The 20,579-nt window shown below is 48.0% G+C and overlaps 1 protein-coding gene across 1 annotated transcript in view; it reads left to right on the forward strand.

The window, feature by feature from the left end:
• Nucleotides 1–9,965, forward strand: part of LOC115640391 (IgGFc-binding protein-like) — a 129,485-nt gene extending 119,520 nt beyond the window's left edge. The window contains exons 42-48 of the mRNA XM_030543133.1: nucleotides 462–1,026; nucleotides 2,100–2,695; nucleotides 2,813–3,383; nucleotides 3,575–3,774; nucleotides 5,516–5,890; nucleotides 7,383–7,669; nucleotides 9,623–9,965. Of these exons, the coding sequence (XP_030398993.1) occupies nucleotides 462–1,026; nucleotides 2,100–2,695; nucleotides 2,813–3,383; nucleotides 3,575–3,774; nucleotides 5,516–5,890; nucleotides 7,383–7,669; nucleotides 9,623–9,632 (2,604 nt within the window). The 3' untranslated portion in view covers nucleotides 9,633–9,965. The remainder of the gene's footprint in view (nucleotides 1–461; nucleotides 1,027–2,099; nucleotides 2,696–2,812; nucleotides 3,384–3,574; nucleotides 3,775–5,515; nucleotides 5,891–7,382; nucleotides 7,670–9,622) is intronic.
• Nucleotides 9,966–20,579: the final 10,614 nt, after the last annotated feature.

Raw genomic sequence — 20,579 nt, forward strand, 5'->3', positions numbered from 1 at the left:
GAATTGAACCCAGGTCTGCCACATTCTAGGTAAGTATCCTAATGACTGGGCTAAAGGTTATAAAGGAAACTGCTCACACATATGACCCCTTGTGCATCCAGCCTGAATTTTTTTTCCACCACAACTATCCCTCCAATTTTTATCAAATATAGAAATAGTTTCTGGTCAACGAAAACTGAATTTATGAGCAAGTACATTATTTGTGTGAGATTTTTCACCCAGCTCTAGTATTTAATGCTTCAACTGCGTAGCACTCCTTGGATAGAAGGAGCTTTAGAAAAGAAAAGGGCTATAGTAGGGGGCAATGGGATGATATATTAATGCACTGGGTTACCCTTCACCCAATTCAGAAATATAAATTCTGGAGCCAGAGCATCCATAGCTGCTCCGTGGAAATGCAATTATTTCATCTTGAATGCACTGCATGAAATCCTTGACAACCTCTACTGTATGTTTTCCAGGTCAATGGTGTCTTTGTGGACCTGCCCTTCTCCCACCAGCACAAGTTCAAGGCCTACATCAGTGGAGTCCATGGCTTTATCCAGACTGATTTTGACCTGAGAGTGAGTTTTGACTGGTACAGCTATGCCAGGGTCATCATACCCAATACATACGCCAACGCAGTCTGCGGCCTCTGTGGCAATGCCAATCAGGACCCCAGCGACGATCTGACCATGAAGAATGGAACTCAGACATCTGATGAGATTCAGTTCGCCGACAGCTGGAAGGTGGGGGAGGTCCCAGGGTGCTCGTCTAGCTGCACCGGGGACTGCTCAGTCTGCAGTGAGGCTCAGAAACAACCCTATAAGGGAGACCAGTACTGCGGGGTCCTCACCCAACAGAACGGGCCATTCAGACAGTGCCACGGGGCCATCGACCCAGCTCCCTTCTTTGATGATTGTATCTATGACACCTGCCAATACAAGGGTCACCAGGACACACTGTGCACTGCAATCAGTGCCTATGCCACATCCTGCCAGGCCAGGGGCATCTGGATAGGGCAGTGGAGATCAGCCTCATTCTGCAGTAAGTGTCGCCTGTGGAACCCTGCTTTAGGGACTGGTTACTTCACATGTGCACCAGCACCTTCTGCAGGGTGGGGTCAGAGTTTTATTTTACAATGTGCGATATCTTTGTTACAGATTCTAGACCTAGACATTTTCAACATGTAATTAAAATTTTAGCCCCTGAAATATATTTTTCATTCTGTGTCATGTTACTTAATGTCTAGACTGTAAACTTTGTCTTAGAGCTCATCTTTTCTGTTCCTGCTGTTTTCATGGCTTGTCTACATTTACAGAGCTGCAGCTTCACAGATGCAGCTGTGCCACTGTAGCAGTTAGTAAAGACGCAACCTATGCCGATAGGAGAGCTTCTCCCATTGGCATAGTTAATCCACTTCCTTGATAGTCGGTAGCAATAGCAATGGGACAAGCCCTCCTGTCGCCGTAGCACTGTCTACACCAGGAGTTTGGTCAGTATAACTGTGTGGGTGTGGATTTTCCCCATCCCTGAGTGATGTACTTATACTGACATAAGTCTGTAGTGTAGACCAAGCCTTACACTTTGCCTTTTCAGAGTAAATTGAATTAATGCTTTGGCATTTAGAGAAGTAGAAACATTTTATAACAGTCATTAAGTCCTGTAAGTCACTGTGAGATAGGTAAGTATTGTTTTCCCCATTTGATTGGCTGGGAAAATTAGGAAAAGAGCTGACAAATTATTTGGCCAAAGGTTTCCTCCATAAATAGGTGGCAGAGCTAGGAAAAGAACCCAGGAGTTCTGAGCTCTCCTGCTTGCAACATGATGCATGAATGCAGACTCCCACTATTCTAGTCAAGAGGTGATCCTTTATCCAACAGATAGGAATAGAACCCAAGAGTCCTGATGGCCACTCCCCTAATTTAATCACTAGACTATACTTTTCGCAGAGATGAAACTAGGACCAGGAGTCCTGATTCCCAGTCCCCTGCTCTAACCATATCCTAAAGGATGTGAAAAGAAAGAGACTTTCAACAACATTGACCGAAATGATCTGTTAGTTCAACTACGTTTCTCCTCTCACAGAAATTCAAATTCTCTCTGATCTTTTTCGTCAGGACCCACCTGCCCCCTTAACTCTCACTACGAACTCTGTGGAACCAGCTGTCCTTCCAACTGCAACAACCTGTGGGCTCTAGATCGGTGTGAGAAACCCTGTGCTGAAGGGTGTTTCTGTGATGCTGGATTCACCCTGAGTGGTGACAAGTGCATCCCCGTCGCTCAGTGTGGCTGTGTGCACCAGGCCATGTATTACAAGAAGGGAGAGGAGTTTTACCCCAGCGCCTCCTGCCAGGAACGCTGCCTGTGCAAAGACAATGGGGTCGTTGAGTGCCAGGAAGCCTCCTGTGGAGCCAATGAGGAGTGCAGGGTGGAGAACGGAGTCCTGGGCTGCCATGCCACAGGATATGGAACATGCGTCACATCTGGTGGATCTCACTACATCTCCTTTGATGGACGGGCCTTTGACTTCCAGGGCTCCTGCACTTACACCTTAGCCAAGGTCTGCAGCAGAGACTCTGGACTGGGAAACTTCTCTGTGGTGGTGGAGAATGAGAGCCCTGGCGGTGGCCAGATGGCTGCGATGAGGACAGTGGTGGTGTCTCTGCATGATTACACCATCACCATGGAGAGGGGGAGGAAGTGGAAGATTGCGGTAAGTCCCTGTTTGCGATTAGTCTTAAATAGCACTAATGGTGTGTGTGTGTGTAAAACACTAGGACATTGCTAAGTCTCCACCAGTGATGGGTGAATTTCTCTCTCATTGGCACAGGTGGGTGGTGAGCTCTACACCCTGCCACTGGCTACGGACGATGGAAAACTTTGGATCAACCAAGAGGGGAACAACATCATTGTCCAATCAGCCTCTGGCCTTGAAGTCTTTTATGACACTGCCTCCTACCTCCTAGTGTTCGTCCCCAGCACCTATAAGGGACATGTGTGTGGCTTGTGTGGCAACTTTAACGATGACAAGAATGATGATCTCCTACTGCCTGGTGTGAAGAGTACCCAGAATGTGGATGAATTTGTCGCCTTCTGGAAGGTGCCTGTTGAGGATGCCATATGCTCTGATGGCTGTGGTGAGAAGTGCCCCATCTGTGATGCAGCCCAGACAGCACCATACCAGACTGAGAGCTCCTGTGGGCTGATCCTGGCCACCTCAGGTCCCTTCAGAGACTGTCACTCAAAAATCAATCCTGTTCAGTACTTCAACCACTGTCTCTATGACATGTGTGCCACCAACGGAAGGGGAGAGACCCTCTGCCAGAGCCTGCAGGCCTATGTGGCTGCGTGCCAGGCAGCTGGGGCCAAGATCGAGACCTGGAGAACTGCCTCCTTCTGCCGTAAGTCTATAGGTCAATCTACAATCAGTACTTCATTAACCCATAGCTGCTGTGGTTCTTGTGCTATCCAACCTCCACAATGCCTCTCAGACTTCTAGGCTAAGTTGGAGCTTCTGTTTATTTAGGTGGGAGACCTCAGCTTAACTTGGCTTTCTATCTGTGATGGTCGTAATTTACTTCTGTCCCTCCAGCCCTTGCCTGTCCGGCTAACAGCCACTACGAGCTGTGTACCAGATCCTGCGATTTCACCTGTGCCAGCTTGTTTGCCCCAGCCCAGTGCACTGGGAAGTGCTTTGAAGGCTGCTGGTGTGATCCGGAATACGTGTCCGATGGGGAGGCATGTGTCTCCATGGACAGGTGTGGCTGTGTGCACAATGGACGCTACATCAAGGTGGGTGCTGGGTTATTGGTCCGTCTGTTCTCCCAGATTCTGCCATTTTCCTCTGACAATGGGATTCCCAACAGGGATTAGAGTGACTATATAGTAGCATGTCTTGTATCCTACTATGTGGCTACACCTAAAACCTAGAGCCAAATCTTGCCCTCAGGGTCACCCATGCGACTTCCACTGCAGTCAATGGCAGCTGTGCATACAGAATGTGGGGCCCATCATTTCTATTACAGGGATCATAGAATCATAGATGATCAGGGTTGAAAGAGACCTCAGGAGGTCATCTAGTCCAAGCCCCTTCTCAAAGCAGGACCAACACCAACTAAATCTTCCTAGTCAGGGCTTTGTCAAGCCAGGCCTTAGAAACCTCTAAGGATGGAGATCCCACCACCTCCCTAGGTAACCCATTCCAGTGCTTCACCACCCTTCTAGTTAAATAGTTTTTCCTAATATCCAGCATAGACCTCCCGCACTGCAACTTGAGACCATTGCTTCTTCTTCTGCCATCTGCCACCACTGATAACAAGGATGGTCTTCTATATACTGGGACAGGGCTTTGGAATAACCAAAGTAAAGGCTGCTCCCAGAAGATCTTTTCCCAGCTTTACACTGAGCTCAGAGCATCCCATGGGGGTGTCAGGTCTTTGAGAGTTTCATTGGTTCTGTGTAATTGCCCATGCAGGCAGACTTAAGCAACGATGCTCACAGTTTATGGACCTCATTAAGCAGCCTTGGAGGGTTGATCTAAAGAACTTACCAGTAACCTGGGATGTAACATGATTCCCAGAAGGTGCTGAGCATGGGCTCAGACCAGGCAGGTATCCAGATAGCCAGGTATTGAGATGAAGTTTGTTTGCAGGAGATTGTAAAACAGAGTTGGAAGGAAATACCATGAGGGAATGAAACTGTCCAGTACGTTGGAGACTGAGCAAGTGTAAAGTAGGGAAGTGTCTAGGGAATGGGAAATAGGCCATTCCCCTCCAGGGGGTCTAACTCTGATCCAGACACAGGCTAGGAGGACTGGCTGGCTTAGGGGGACAGGGGATGGGACACAGGGCCTCGTTTTTCTAGGGGTGCCAGCTCTGAGCCAGCCTCAGGTCAGAGGGACTGCCTGGCTTAGTGGGTTGGGGAAATGGGACACAGGGCCTTTCTCCTCTAGGGGCATCTGACTCTGATCCAGCCCAGCGTGGGGGGATTGGTGGGCTTAGGTGGGTGGGGAATGCAAGATGGGGCCTTTCTCTTCCAGGGGACCAGCTCTGATGCAGCCTTAGTTCAGGGGGCAGCGAGTGAAATATGAGGCTCTTCCCCTCCAGTCTGGCTCCTGGGAAACAAGAGCATTGAGTGTATGTAAAGGAAAGTGTTGGTGGGATTCAGCCTAATTTCTGGTTGGCAAATCTGCCTTTCACATGAAAATCAACATTACAGCTGCCCCCTTGTTGTCAGCCCTTGGGCAGGGGATGTTGCTAGGTGTTGGGGCTTGATGTTATTAGACCTCAGTGTGGAGACCGGTCAATCCCACACCTGGCTTTCTTTATCTCTGCTGTATCCTGCTCTTTCTCTCTGTGATCAGCCTTGCTGAGCTATTGCTTCTGGAAGGTCCTTGACATCTTCCCTCTATTGATCCTCTCACGGCAGGGCTTTCCCATAGCTCTATATACTACTGCTTCCAGTCCCTCCTGCCGAGGTGTGATTCCCTTTGCGTTCACTTAACAAAGTTGTTTGTCTGGGTATTTCCCTGAAGGCCGGGGAGAGCTTTATCTCCAGCAACTGTTCCAAGAAATGCACCTGCCACGCTTCAGGCAAGGTCATCTGTGAGGAAACAAACTGTTCTGAAGAGGAGAAATGCATGCTCAGGAATGGAGTTCGCAGCTGCGTGAAGCAGGTGGGCCAGTGCAAGCTGGCCCCAGGAATATGGTTCACCTCCTTTGATGGTGTCGAGAAGGAAGTCCTCCTTGAAGGGCCCTACGAGGTGTCTTCTCTCTGTGAAGGGGTCGACCTCCCCTGGTTCCGGATGGTGGTCAGTGTGTTCACAGAAGGTGGCGTGGCCGTTCCTGATGGCATCTCCGTTTTCTTCAATGAGGGTCTGATCCATGTCAATAAGAAAAAGGAGATTTGGGTAAGAGGAGGCTGGGTTAGCACACCCAAAACAAGGGGGAGGGGGAAGTCACTGTTAAGATCCTTGCTTTATTGAAGGGAAGTGATCTGCCCAAAGTCATACGGTGAGTCAATGACTGAGTTGGGAATAGAGTGTAGGACTCCTGTTAGGACCCTGCTCTAACCTCTAGACCCAGAGATAGAACCCAGGAGTCCTGGCTCCCAGCTCACCTCTATTAGACCCCACTTCTCTCTCAGAGCCACAGATCGAACCCAGAAGTTTTGACTCCCAGCCCCCTACTCAAAACTACTAGACCCTATTCCCTTCCAAGAGCAAGAACCCAAGAGTCCTGGCTCCCAGCTCATTCCTGTTCTAATCCACTAGACCCCACTCCTCTCCTAGTGGTGGGACTAAAACCCATGCATTCTGAATTTTAGCCCACTCATCTAACCAGTGAATTATGCACCACACAGAGATGGGAGTCACTAACCTCCTCCTCTAATGGTAAGCTTGTGCTCAGTGGTGTAGCCAGGTGGAGGGAAGAGGGGGAGCAGAAAAAAAATGTGCCACCTGATGCAATGCTTTTACTGACGAGGCAGCACTCTGGGTCTTCGGCGGCAGGACCCTCACTCACATTGCGGGTCTTCGGCGGCATTTCAGTGATGAAGCGTCAGTGCTGCCGAAGACACCCGAAGCGAGTGAGGGTCCTGCCGCCGAGGTGCCGCCGAAGACCCGGAGCACCGTCCCGTCAGTAGAAGCACCACAGCGGGTGGCGCCTTTTTTTTCCTGCTCCTGGGTGAGTAAAATTAAAAAGGCGCCCATTGTGCCAGGCACTGCCCAGACACAGCAAGAGACAGTCTCTGCCCCCCTGAGATCAGGGTCTCTATCACACAGAGCATACAACTAAATAGACACTTTCCTGAGAACCAGTTGAATAGTTGTTCTGGGCTGGATCTCTGTGCCTCAGTTGACTAATGGCCCCAATTTACTTCCCTTCACACTCAATATGATTAGATCTGACCCACATTTCTTCTGACTGAAAATGAAGCATTCGACTGTAAGCTCGTTGGGGTGAAGACTGTGCTTTTGGTCTGAATTTGTACAGCCCTTGGCACAAAGAGGTCCTGAACCACCCCTGGGATTCCGGGTGCTGTTGCAATAGAAACAGTGCCCCTAATTACGGAAATGTGAGCTAACAAAGACCATGTTAGGGTCAGAAAAAAGGGGAGATGACTCCCTTAGTCACACCATGCAATGAGGAGAAGAATTGGAAAGAGACAGGCTCATCTCCCAGAGTGAGGGGCAGGTCCTGCTTTCAGTTACATCAGTCTCAATCCAGATTTACTCCCCTGACTGCAATGGATTTACTCGGGTTTTACACTTGTTTGAGAGCAAAATCTGACCCAGTGATTCCAGACACCATTGCCTTGTACTGGGGCCCATAGCCTAGCTCTGTCTCACTCCCTCCCATGGTGCCCAGCTTTTCTATGACCTCCTTGTCTGTGCCTTCCAGGTGAAAGGGCATCAAAAGCAGCTCCCAGTGAATGTATCCAGAACCTTGTCTGTAAGTGAGTCTCAGGGCACCATCATGATTGTCCAGGGCTCTAGAATAAAGATTCTGTTCAGCCTGAGCGGGGAGGTGACAGTGACAGTCAGCGAGAGCCTGGCTAACAAGCTGTGTGCACCTTGTGGGAACTTCAATGGCGACATCTCCGACGACTTGCGGCTGCCCAGCGGGCAGGTCGTGGGGAACATCACGGAAGTGTTTGAAACTTGGAGGGCACGAGACCTCTCAAAAAGGTAAGAGGCTTTCAAAGGGCTGCTCCTTCTAAGACAGCATGGCCATTCACTCTCCACAGGTGTGATCATGTGGTTGGCCTGGTTCATAGATTCCATATGTTCCGAGGCGAGAGGGGTCATTGTGACCTGCCTCGAAAGAATTCCTGTTAGAGCAGATCTTTTAGAAAAGCATCCAGGCTTGATAACAGAATGTTCAGCACTGGAAACCACTGGCCATGGCTACCTGCAGTGCCACTTTTGTTGAAGTAAAGACAGTGGCTTTGCTTCTGTTCTGTGCCACCTTTGCTCTGCTTCTGCTTCAGCCCGTGGCATATATTAGAGAAGCCACGGGCTGCTTTGGTTTATAACAGGGCTGCTTCACAGCCTGGATCAGCCCAGAATTGCTGCAGGGCCGCAGACTGTGAAAACTGCCCATCTTGCCTTATGACCCATACACTGGGGCTTATGAGGTGAACAGCACAGGTTTGCCCCTGCCAGCCCTACACTGCTCCTTCCCTGGGGCAATTCTTGTGTAACTTTTACGGGCCCAGAGTGAGGTGCAGGGCTGGGGCAGATGCTCTCAGTCACTGTAAGGACTCTGAGGTTCTTGATGACCCCAGTATTAGTGGAGTGTGACAGGTTGGATCCCAGAAAACTCCTTGGGAACTGCCAACTGATGTGATGAGACTACTTCTAACCTTTTTTCCCTGCCAGCTTAGGACTCCAGAACCTCGCCAGATTGAACCAGACACGCTAGCCTGTTACAAACCCAGACCCAGGTCCAAACCACGTCCCCCAACAGCTGCAGACTTAACTGAAAACAGGTCTAACACTCAGATGGCCAGCTCCTGATGGGGTCCAAACCCCAAATAAATCCGTTTTACCCTGTATAAAGCTTATACAGGGTAAACTCATAAATTGTTCGCCCTCTATAACACTGATAGAGAGATATACACAGCTATTGCCCCCCCCGCCTGTATTAATACATACTCTGGGTTAAGTAATAAGTTAAAAGTGATTTTATTGACTATAAAAAGTAGGATTTAAGTGGTTCCAAGTAATAAGATAGAACAAAGTAAATTACTAAACAAATTAAAATAAAACATGCAAGTCTAAACCTAAGAAAGTAAGGAAGTGATTATAGATGAAACTTCACCCTCAGAGATGTTCCAGTAAGCTTCTTTTACAGACTAGCCTCCTCCTAGTCTGGGTCCAGCAAACACTCACACCCTCATGGTTACTGTCCTTTGTTCAAGTTTCTTTCAGGTATCCTTGGGGGAGGGGGGGGTCAAGACGCTATCTCTTGAGCCAGTTGAAGACAAAATTGAGGGGTGTCCAGGGGCTTAAATAGAATTCCTCTTGTGGTGGAGACACTCTCCTGTCTCCTATGCAAAATCCAGCTCCAAGATGGAGTTTTGGAGTCACATGGGCAAGTCACATGTCCATGCATGACTCAGTTTTTACAGGCAGCAGCCATTGCCCACATGCTAGCTTGAATGTCTCCAGGAAGACTTCTTATGTGGATTGGAGCACTCCAAGATGCATTGTCAGTTAAGTGTTTATTGATTGGGCACTTAATTTGCACACTCCTTTCTCAAGAAGCTGACCAAATGCTTTACTAAGGCTACTTAAACTCAAAGAAGTACCCAGCCAATATTCGTAACTTCTAATACAAAAATGATACATGCATACAAATAGGATAAATATATTCAGTAGATTATAACCTTTTCAGAGATATGTTCTATGGCATATGTAGCAGAAAACATATTCCAGTTATGTCATATTTACATTCATAAGCATATTTCCATAAAGCATTATGGGGTGCAACGTCACATGGTGTTTACTGGATTTCATTCCTGTTTGCTGGAGGGAGCCTCATAAAATATTTTGAGGTGGTTGGATGAAAAGTGCTGTCAATCTCAATCTGTGACCCGGCAGGAGGGACTAATTTTTGTCTTTCTCTTTCTCTCCTAGCAATGTTTAAAAGCCACCTGAGCGGCAATGGACCCTGCCCCATTTCCCTTCCCTGCATTGGACTGGGCTGGACAGTTACTCAATAACAGGTCATAGCTTAGCACACAAATGTGTGTTCCTTCACGTAGGGCTCTCCCTGCAGCGTGGATGAGTTCAGTGGTGCTGGGTGCATGACGGAAAATTTCAGCTGGACTTGTCAATAGAGACGTTTGCAAAGGTGTGTCTGAAGCAACCGGCTCTGGCATGCCTCGGGAAATGGCTTTCGTGTTCCGCTTGGATCTGACTGTGCTAAGATCCCTTCACAGCGACTGTTAAGGCCTCTTTGTGCTGCCAAAGTGGAATAAAGGAGCCTCAGCATAATGCGACTCAGGCTATTTGTCTCTCTTCTCAGCACTAGAGTGGTGTAAAGAGGGCTGGGTAATTGGGAATTCGGGCCTAGGCCTGCTGCTAATACACTGCAGGGACTGTGGGCGAAGGTGCCTAACCACAATCTCCCTCTACGTCAGCACTGTGTGATAGGCGATGCCTTTCCTGACCTGCTCTTCCCCCGAGACACACACATGGGTCATGCCCACAAATCATCCCCATCACCTCTGGCTTTCCTCACCAGGGAATTAACAGCACCGTCACAGAAAGGTCAGCCCACACCTTCTGATCGCTCACCAGGAGGCTAACTGGGTGCTCCTTTACGCTGGCATAATTCCAGGGTCGCTCCTGATTTACACAGCGGTGAGGGGAGGAGAATCAGGCCCATTTTCCAGACTAAACAAACCCAATTATTTCACTCTTCCCTCATAGGTCATGTTTTCTAGACCTTTAATCATTTTTGTTGCTCTTCTCTGGACTTTTTCCAGTTTGTCCTCATCTTTCCTGAAATGTGGCACCCAGACTTGAGCACAATACTTCAGGTGAGGCCTAATCAGTGCGGAGTAGAGCAGAAGAATTACTTCTTGTGCCTCGCTTACAACACTCCAGCTAATACATCCCAGAATGATGTTTGCTTTTTTTGCAACAGTGTTACACTATTAACACATATTTAGCTTGTGGCCCACTAATACCCTCAGACTCCTTTCCGCAGTACTCCTTACTAGGCAATCATTTTCCATTCTGTAAGTGTGCAAGTGATTGTTCCTTCCTAAGTGCAGTACTTTGCATTTGTCCTTATTGTATTTCATCCTATTTACTTCAGACTATTTCTCCAGTTTGTCCAGATCATTTTGAATTTTAATCCTATCCTCCAATGCACTTGAAACCCCTCCCAGCTTGGTATCATTCGCAAACTTTATAAGTGTACTCTCTATGCCATTATCTAAACCATTGATGAAGATATTGAACAGAACCGGACCCAGAACTGATCCCTTTAGGATCCCACTCATTATGTCCTTCTAGTACGACTGTGAACCACTGATAACTACTCTCTGGAAATGGTTTTCGAACTAGTTATACACCCACCCTATAGTAGCTCCATCTAGGTTGCATTTCCCTAGTTTGTTTATGAGAAGTTTATACAAGACAGTACCAAAAGTTTTACTGAAGTCAAGATATACCACATCTACCGCTTCCCCTATATCCACAAGGCTTGTTACCCTGTCAAAGAAAGCTGTCAGGTTGATGTGACGTGATTTGTTCTTTCTGTTTGATGGGTTCTGTAGGCCTGGTCACCTCTACAGTGGGCAACACAAAACAGCTTACTTCAACCTAGCTATGGAAGTGTTGGTAATGCTTAAGGCAATTTGCATTTTGGTTCAAGAGTGCTTGACTCAGGATGCCACAGGAAAGGCAAATCAATTGAAGGATGGTGTGCCTGTTGCTTTAGAAAAGCACATTCTTGTTTTCTTGTCTACACTTACATTTTGTTCCCGTTGATGTAACCACCCTGCTACACTGACTTAATAACACCATCTCCACGAATGGCATGTAGTTCGTTCAATGCAGTGTCAGTATAGAGCCTGTGCTGCTTACATCAACCATTACTGGCTTTCAGAAGCTGTCCCACAACACTCCACATTATCAGCACAATTGGTACACGTACTCCTGGGATGTGCACCACTAACACCAGGAACAAAGTGTGGACATGCACAAGTGATGTAATAACTGCAGGTATCAGAGGGGTAGCCTACACAGCTACCCCTCTGATACTTGACACCATGCAAGGAACTGCATTTAGCTGTGTGGAGTGGAAATCCATCAACCTCATGAAGAAACTTGCACAAATACAGACAGATATCATCTTCCTTTTCAAATGCAAACGGATGGACATCATACCAAATGGACTAAAGGTAAAAAATCCACTGCTATCTACATACTACACAGATCACAGTGAGAGATTATGCTATACTCTATCAAAGAAACTGAGGAACCACCTGATCAGCCTCCTATACAGCAAACAGGAAAACATCAAAAAAGAGCTCTCCAACCTGGAGATTCTCATTACTAACCAAACTTCTATACAAACGGACTTCACTAGAATAAGACAGGAGATCTACATTACTCACTTCACCTCTCTACAAAGGAAAAAGGACTGTAAGCTGTCTAAACTCCTACCTGCCTCATGGGGCCACAACCGTGGTACCCCCAGCCCACCCAGCAATATCGTCAATCTATCCAACTACACACTCAGCCCGGAAGAAAAGTCTGTCCTATCTCGGGGACTCTCTTTCTGCCCTGCCACCCCCACCAACATGATACAGTTCTGCGGCGATCTGGAAGCCTACTTTCACCGTCTCCTGACTCAAAGAATACTTTCAGGACAACACTGAACAGCACACTGATACAAAGGTACCCTCCCACCAACAGCACAAGAAGAACTCCACATGGACTCCTCCTGAAGGTCGAAATGACAGTCTGGACCTCTACACTGAATGCTTCCGCCGACGTGCACAGGCAGAAATTGTGGAAAAACAACATCGCTTGCCTCATAACCTAAGTCGTGCAGAACGCAATGCCATCCACAGCCTCAGAAACCACCCTGACATTCTCATCAAAGAGGCTGATAAAGGAGGTGCTGTTGTCATCATGAACAGGTCTGACTACCAAAAGGAGGCTACCAGACAACTCTCCAACACCAAATTCTACAGGCCACTTCCCTCAGATCCCACTGAGGAATACACTAAGAAACTGCACCATCTACTCAGGACACTCCCTACACTAACACCGGAACAAATCAACCTACCCTTAGAGCCCTGACCAGGGTTATTCTACCTACTACCCAAGATCCACAAACCCGGAAATCCTGGACGCCCCATCATCTCGGGCATTGGCACTCTCACTGAAGGACTGTCTGGATATGTGGACTCTCTACTCAGGCCCTATGCCACCAGCACTCCCAGCTATCTCCGTGACACCACTGATTTCCTGAGGAAACTACAATGCATTGGTGACTTTCCAGAAAACACCATCCTAGCCACCATGGATGCAGAGGCTCTCTACACGAACCTCCCACACACAGATGGAATACAAGCTGTCAGGAACAGTATCCCTGCTGATGCCACAGCACAACTGGCTGCTGAGCTCTGTGCCTTTATCCTTACACACAACTATTTCAAATTTGATGACAATATATATCTCCAGAGCAGTGGCATTGCTATGAGCACCGCTATGGGCACCCGCATGGCCCCACAATATGCCAATTTTTTTTATGGCCGACCTGTAACAACGCTTCCTCAGCTCTCGTCCACTCACGCCCCTTCTCTCCCTACGCTACATTGATGACATCTTCATCATCTGGACCCATGAGAAGGAGACCCTGGAAAAATTCCACCACGATTTCAACAGCTTCCACCTCACCATCAACCTCAGCCTGGACCAATCTATACGGGAGGTCCACTTCCTAGACACCACGGTGCAAATAAGTGATGGTCACATTAACACCACCCTATACCAAAAACCTACCGACCGCTATGCCTACCTTCATGCCTCCAGCTTCCATCCCGGGCACATCACATGATCCATTGTCTACAGCCAAGCACTGAGGTACAACTGCATCTGCTCTAACCCCTCAGACAGAGACCAACACCTACAAAATCGCCACCAAGCATTCTCAAATCTACAATACCCGCACGAGGAAATAAGGAAACAGATCAACAGAGCCAGACGTGTACCTAGAAGCCTCCTACTGCAAGACAAACCTAAGAAAGAAACCAAAAGGACTCCACTGGCCATCGCATACAGTCCTATCATACCTTTAGTCCCAGATTTGGACCTTAGCGTCCAAAATATGGGGGTTAGCATGAAAACCTCCAAGCTTAGTTACCAGCTTGGACCTGGTACTTGCTGCCACCACCCAAAAAATTAGAGTGTTTTGGGGCACTCTGGTCCCCCTGAAAAACCTTCCCTGGGGACCCCAAGACCCAAATCCCTTGAGTCTCACAACAAAGGGAAATAATCCTTTTTCCCTTCCCCCCTCCAGGTGCTCCTGGAGAGATACACAGACACAAGCTCTGTGAATCCAAACAGAGTGACTCCCCCTCTCCGTTCCCGGTCCTGGAAACAAAAGCACTTTCCTCTTCACCCAGAGGGAATGCAAAATCAGGCTAGCAAATCCAACACACACAGATCTCCCCCTGATTTCTTCCTCCCACCAATTCCCTGGTGAGGACAGCCTCAATTTCCCTGAAATTTCCCAGAAAAGAAAACTCCAACAGGTCTTAAAAGAAAGCTTTATATAAAAAAGAAAGAAAAAATACATACAAATGGTCTCTCTGTATTAAGGTGACAAAATACAGGGTCAATTGCTTAAAAGAATATTGAATAAACAGCCTTATTCAAAAAGAATACAAATCAAAGCACTCCAGCACTTATACTCATGCAAATACCTAAGAAAAGAAACCATATAACTTACTATCTGATCTCTTTGTCCTTACACTTAGAAACAGAAGATTAGAAAGCAGAAACTACTTCTCCAAAGCTCAGAGAAAGCAGGCAGACAGACAACAAAGACCTCAGACACAAAATTCCCTCCACCCAAAGTTGAAAAAATCCGGTTTCCTGACTGGTCCTCTGGTCAGGTGCTTCAGGTGAAAGAGACATTAACCCTTAGCTATCTGTTTATGACAAGTCCCCAGCTAAAACCTCTCCAATGCATCATCAGGGATCTACAACCCATCCTGAACAATGATCCCACACTTTCACAGGCCTTGGGTGGCAGGCCAGTCCTCGCCCACAGGCAATCTGCCAACCTGAAACATATTCTCACCAGTAACTGCACACAGCACCATAATAACTCTAGCTCAGGAACCAATCCATGCAACAAACCTCGATGCCAACTCTGCCCACATATCTACACCAGCGACACCATCACAGGACCTAACCAGATCAGCCACACCATCACTGGTTCATTCACCTGCATGTCCACCAATGTAATATACCCCATCATATGCCAGCAATGCCCCTCTGCTATGTACATCGGCCAAACTGGACAGTCACTACGGAAAAGGATAAACGGACACAAATCTGATATTAGGAATGGCAATATACAAAAACCTGTAGGAAAACACTTCAACCTCCCTGGCCACACTATAGCAGACCTTAAGGTGGCCATCCTGCAGCAAAAAAACTTCAGGACAAGACTTCAAAGAGAAACTGCTGAGCTTCAGTTCATCTGCAAATTTGACACCATCAGCTCAGGATCAAACAAAGACTGTGAATGGCTTGCCAACTACAAAACCAGTTTCTCCTCCCTTGGTTTTCACACCTCAACTGCTAGAACAGGGCCTAATCCTCCCTGATTGAACTAACCTCATTATCTCTAGCTTGCTTGCATATATATACCTGCCCCTGGAAATTTCCACTACATGCATCTGACGAAGTGGGTATTCACCCACGAAAGCTCATGCTCCAAAACGTCTGTTAGTCTATAAGGTGCCACAGGATTCTTTGCTATAATAACTGCAGCGGCTGTATGCCGATGTAAGTTAGGTCAACTTTATTTTGTAGCGTAGACATGGCCTTAGTTCCAGGGGTATGTGGAATGCAATGTTTGCTGTTACATTATAGCATGGGATACAGTTGAGTGAGAACAATACATGTGGCGTCCTACAAGCATTTTATAAAACACTAAACACAGTCTTATCAGCTTAACATCTAATATTCCTTTTGGTGATGTTAGCACACAAGTAGGCCAGACTAGTTTTCAGCTATGCATTTCTAAGGGTTCAGTCAGGACTGGGGCCTGGCCATGGCTATTGATAGACTCTCTCACTTTACAGGAAGCTCGTGGCTATAAGCATAGGAATATTGTCATCAGCCATAAAATCATAGAATATCAGGGCTGGAAGGGATCTCAGGGGGTCATCTAGACCAACTTCCTGCTCAAAGCAGGACCAATCCCCAATTAAATCATCCCAGCCAGGGCTTTGTCAAGCCTGACCTTAAAAACCTCTTAAGGATGGAGTTTCCACCACCTCCCTAGGTAACCCATTCCAGTGCTTCACCACCCTCCTAGTGAAAAAGTTTTTCCTAATATCTAACCTAAACCTCCCCCACTGCAACTTGAGACCATTGCTCCTTGTTCTGTCATCTGCTACCACTGAGAACAGTCTAGATCAATCCTCTTTGGAACCCCCTTTCAGGTAGTTGAAAGCAGCTATCAAATCCTCCCTCATTCTTCTCTTCTGCAGACTAAATAATCCCAGTTCCCTCAGCCTCTCCTCATAAATCATGTGCTCCACCCCCTAATCATTTTTGCTGCCCTCCACTGGACTCTTTCCAATTTTTCCACATCCTTCTTGTAGTGTGGGGCCCAAAACTGGACACAGCCTTCTTGGCAACAAGGGCACACTGTTGACTCATATTCAGCTTCTTGTCCACTGTAACCCCTAGGTCCTTTTCTGCATTATTGCTGCCTAGGCATTCGGTTCCTAGTCTGTAGCAGTGTATGGGATTCTTTTGTCCTAAGTGCAGGATTCTGCACTTGTTCTTGTTGAACCTCATCAGGTTTCTTTTGGCCCAATCCTCTAATTCGTCCAGGTCCCTCTGTATTCTCTCCCTACCCTCCAGCATATCTACCACTCCTCTCAGTTTAGTGTCATCTGTAAACTTGCTGAGGGTGCAGCCCACACAATCCTAAAGATCATGAATGATGTTCTGGAACCCAGTGTACTCACAGATTCATAGACTCCAAGGTCAGAAGGGACCATTATGATCATCTAGTCTGACCTCCTGCACAATGCAGGCCACAGAATCACACCCACTCACTCCTGGAACAAACCCCTAACCTATGTCTGAGTTATTGAAGTCCTCAAATTGTGGTTTGAGGACCTCAAGCTGCACAGAATTCTCCAGCAACTGACCCATGCCCCATGCTGCAGAGGAAGGCATAAAACCTTCAGGGCCTCTGCCAATCTGCCCTGGAGGAAAATTCCTTCCCGATCCCAAATATGGCGATCAGTTAAACCCTGAGCATGTGGGCAAGACTCACCAGCCAGTACCCAGGAAAGAATTCTCTGCAGTAACTCAGATCCCACTCCATCTAACATCCCATCACAGACTACTGGGCATACTTACCTGCTGATAATCAAAGATCAACTGCCAAATTAATTGCCAAAATTAGGCTATCCCATCATACCATCCCCTCCATAAACTTATCAAGCTTAGCCTGAAGCCAGATATGTCTTTTGCCCCCACTACTCACCTTGGAAGGCTGTTCCAGAACTTCACTCTGCTAATGGTTAGAAACCTTTGTCTAATTTCAAGTCTAAACTTCCTAATGTCTAGTTTATATCCATTTGTTCTTGTGTCCACATTGGTACTAAGATTAAATAATTCCTCTCCCTCCCTAATATTTATCCCTCTGATATATTTATAAAGAGCAATCGTATCAAAGAATCCAAAGCCTTCTCTCCGACACCACCTGGAGTGAAGCCTTCCCTCCGCCTACAGCACAGCAGTCGATGCAGCCCCAGGAGGGGTCAGGGTGGTGGCTCTAGGTGCATTGCCAGGTAGTCCTGACGTGCTGTTGGGCAATGGGATTGTGGTTTATGGATTATGGTGCGGGAAAGTCAAAGGGGTCCCCAGCCCCAACCTCCGAGGAGGTGGGGCAGAGAAAGGAACTGGCCAATGGGGAGTTTGGAAGAATCTTCCTGGCCCAACCCCTCTGCTGTTAAAAGCTGGGCCTGGTTGAGAGACGTTTTGCAGGGAGCCTGCCCTGCTGTATTTCTCCCTTTAGTCCAAAGCATCACAGTTGCTGTCCTTGGCCAGTGCAACCCCAGAATTCAGCTGTTCATCCGCAGAGTTCACCTCTCACTCTGTGTGAAACACAGGGGGCAGGAACACCCAGAGAGTCAGGGGGAAAGACCATGTATACACTTCCCAAAAGAATGCAACATTATTTTATTTTGCTTTATTTCTTAATTCTACTTTATTTCTTAGACTCCAGTAACCAAATAGCAGTGCAGACAGGATGGCACGACGTGGGCCAGTAAAGAACATGTGTCTTTACTCCACAGGCTTAATCCTTGCCTCACTGCCTATGCTGTGATTTATACCCGTGCTGGGGTGGGGTGGGGAAGAGTTGAGTGTATGTATACCACACGCCACCAAAAGAACCATGCAGTGTAGATGCACCCGATCAGGGCACACATGGGGAGTTTTTCATGTGCCTCTGCCCTCCCTTGTCACCCACAAATCTTTAGGTTTAAACCTGTTACATCATTTCTCAATAATCGATCCAAACGAATACCCTCCAATACTCCTGTGATCAGCATCCCCGAGCCTTCTGTGGTGTCCCTAATGACTCAGGCCCTTGGCAGCGCAACGGGGCTCACCATTGGCAGCCTTCCCCCATGTGTGTTTCCTGCCAGCCCCCGATGTGGATGCATGGCTTGGTCAAGGGCGTGCAATTCAGTGTTCTGTTGCGCCACGGATTTGCACCTCCCGCTCCTTTTGGGTGTCTGGTTGTTTACTACTCTCAGCTACAGCAAGGCATATTCACAGTGGGTGGGTCTGATTGGTAGAGAGTGGTGGGAGGAGTTCTTAGAGGGGTCACATGACACACCTTGCTTCCAGTCATGTGGCACCTTGACCCCAGAATTAAAACCCTCCATGGGGTGGGACTTCCGGTGACGGGTGAGAGGGACTAAGTGGTCAACGGGGAGGGTTTGGGAGGGTCAAGGGGAGGGGGTTAGGGTTTGATTAATGGTGGCGTTCCTGATAAATACCAAGATTACTTGAATACCTTAGAAAGAAATGTGGACTCTGGACCCGGACCATGACTGCCCTATTGACCTACCACCTTGGCTGAAAGTTGCTTTTCCCTGTATTTACGCATTATTAGGACCAGAATTAGTGGCTCTCCCTGCATAGAAGTCATGAAAACCGATCCTAAGAACAGGCCCTTTTTGGGAAGAAGAAATGTGGGACTCTGCTACGCCTCTCTTTACACAATCAGCTCCTGAACAACGTGATCATGCAATGTAGGATCAGGATTTTGGTTTGAATTGATTTTTCTTTTTAAAAAGTGCTGAGCAGATGCTACACTGTAAGAAGAGGAAACAGAAGCAAAAACTGAAAGACTGTTACTAAAACCAACGAACAGCAAATCTGGGTAGTGGAAGATGAGGATCAGTTTTGCTGGCATGATTGCATTGGAGGTTGCAGACCCTGTGACCCCAGCATAGCCAGAAAGTACAAGGAGGAGGCCTTGTGCGGCTTGATAACCAAGGTCTCAGATGGGCCCTTCAGCCAGTGCCACAGCAAGGTGGATCCAACAGTCTACTTGGACAACTGCGTATACGATCTGTGCCACAATGACAGCCACCAGAAGGCCCTGTGTGAGGCCCTGAAGACCTATGCAGATGCCTGCCAGCTGGAGGGGGTCAGGATTGGGGAATGGAGGCAGCTGGCCAGATGTCATGAGTACAGATTTGAATGCCAACACTATATAAATGGGTTTGAGGATCAGCACTCCTGCATTCTATTCTATTCTCCTTAGGAGGGAGTGTGGCCTAATGCTTTGAGCAGCGGTTGGGATATGAGGATTCTTGGTTGTACTGTACCTACAGTATCTCTGCCTATCTGTCTATGGTATTTCTAAGGTGGCTCTCACTGCGAATATATAACATCTGCTGATGACACATGGGAGTCTGAGATAAGATGATGCCAATTTTTAAGTCAATCATCCCTTTATGGGCCTGATCCTTTAAGGTGCCAGGCACCTCCTGCAGTGTGGTGAGCATCATTGGCTCTTTTTGAAGTGAGTGGGATTGGAGAGCTCTCTGCAGAGGCAGCTCTAGGTATTTTGCCACCCCAAGCACGGCAGGCAGGCTGCCTTTGGCGGCTTCCCTGCAGGAGGTCCCCAGTCCCGCAGATTTGGCTGCAGCCTGTGGGAGGTCTGCCGAAGCCCTGGGATAAGCAGACCCTCCGCAGGCATGCTGCCAAAGGCAACCTGCCTGCCGCCCTCGCGGTGACCAGCAGAGCGCCCCTCTGTGGCTTGCCGGACCAGGCACGCGCTTGGTGTGCTGGTGCCTGAAGCTGCCCCTGGCTCTCTGTGCCCCATTAGATACGTCCCTGTCTCTATATTTTAAATACTGCTTTTTCATGGAAAGAACTTGCTGCTAAATCTGTGGGTCCTTCACTCCCCAGCCATGGAGTGCCCCCTGGAGAACAGCCAGTACCAACTCTGTGGAACAGCCTGCCCAGCCACGTGTGTGGACCAGTCAGCCCCCAGCAGCTGCCAAGACCCCTGTGCGGAATGCTGCCAGTGCAAGGATGGTTTTGTGCTGAGTCAGGGCAAATGCATCCCCAAGGGCAGCTGTGGGTGCCTATTCGAAGGGCGCCCCTTTGCTCCCAATGAGAACTTCTGGGTCGACGAAGCATGTGGAACATGGTGCATGTGCAACGCAGCCACTAGACAAGTTGAATGCGTGGCTGCTAAATGCAAACATTCAGAGAGGTGCAGGCTAGTGAATGGCCTAAGGGGCTGTTACCCCTCTAGCTACGTCACCTGCTCTGTGACAAGGAA

Source organism: Gopherus evgoodei, unplaced genomic scaffold (genome assembly GCF_007399415.2).
Source record: "Gopherus evgoodei ecotype Sinaloan lineage unplaced genomic scaffold, rGopEvg1_v1.p scaffold_31_arrow_ctg1, whole genome shotgun sequence".
NCBI classification, from domain to species: Eukaryota; Metazoa; Chordata; order Testudines; family Testudinidae; genus Gopherus; species Gopherus evgoodei.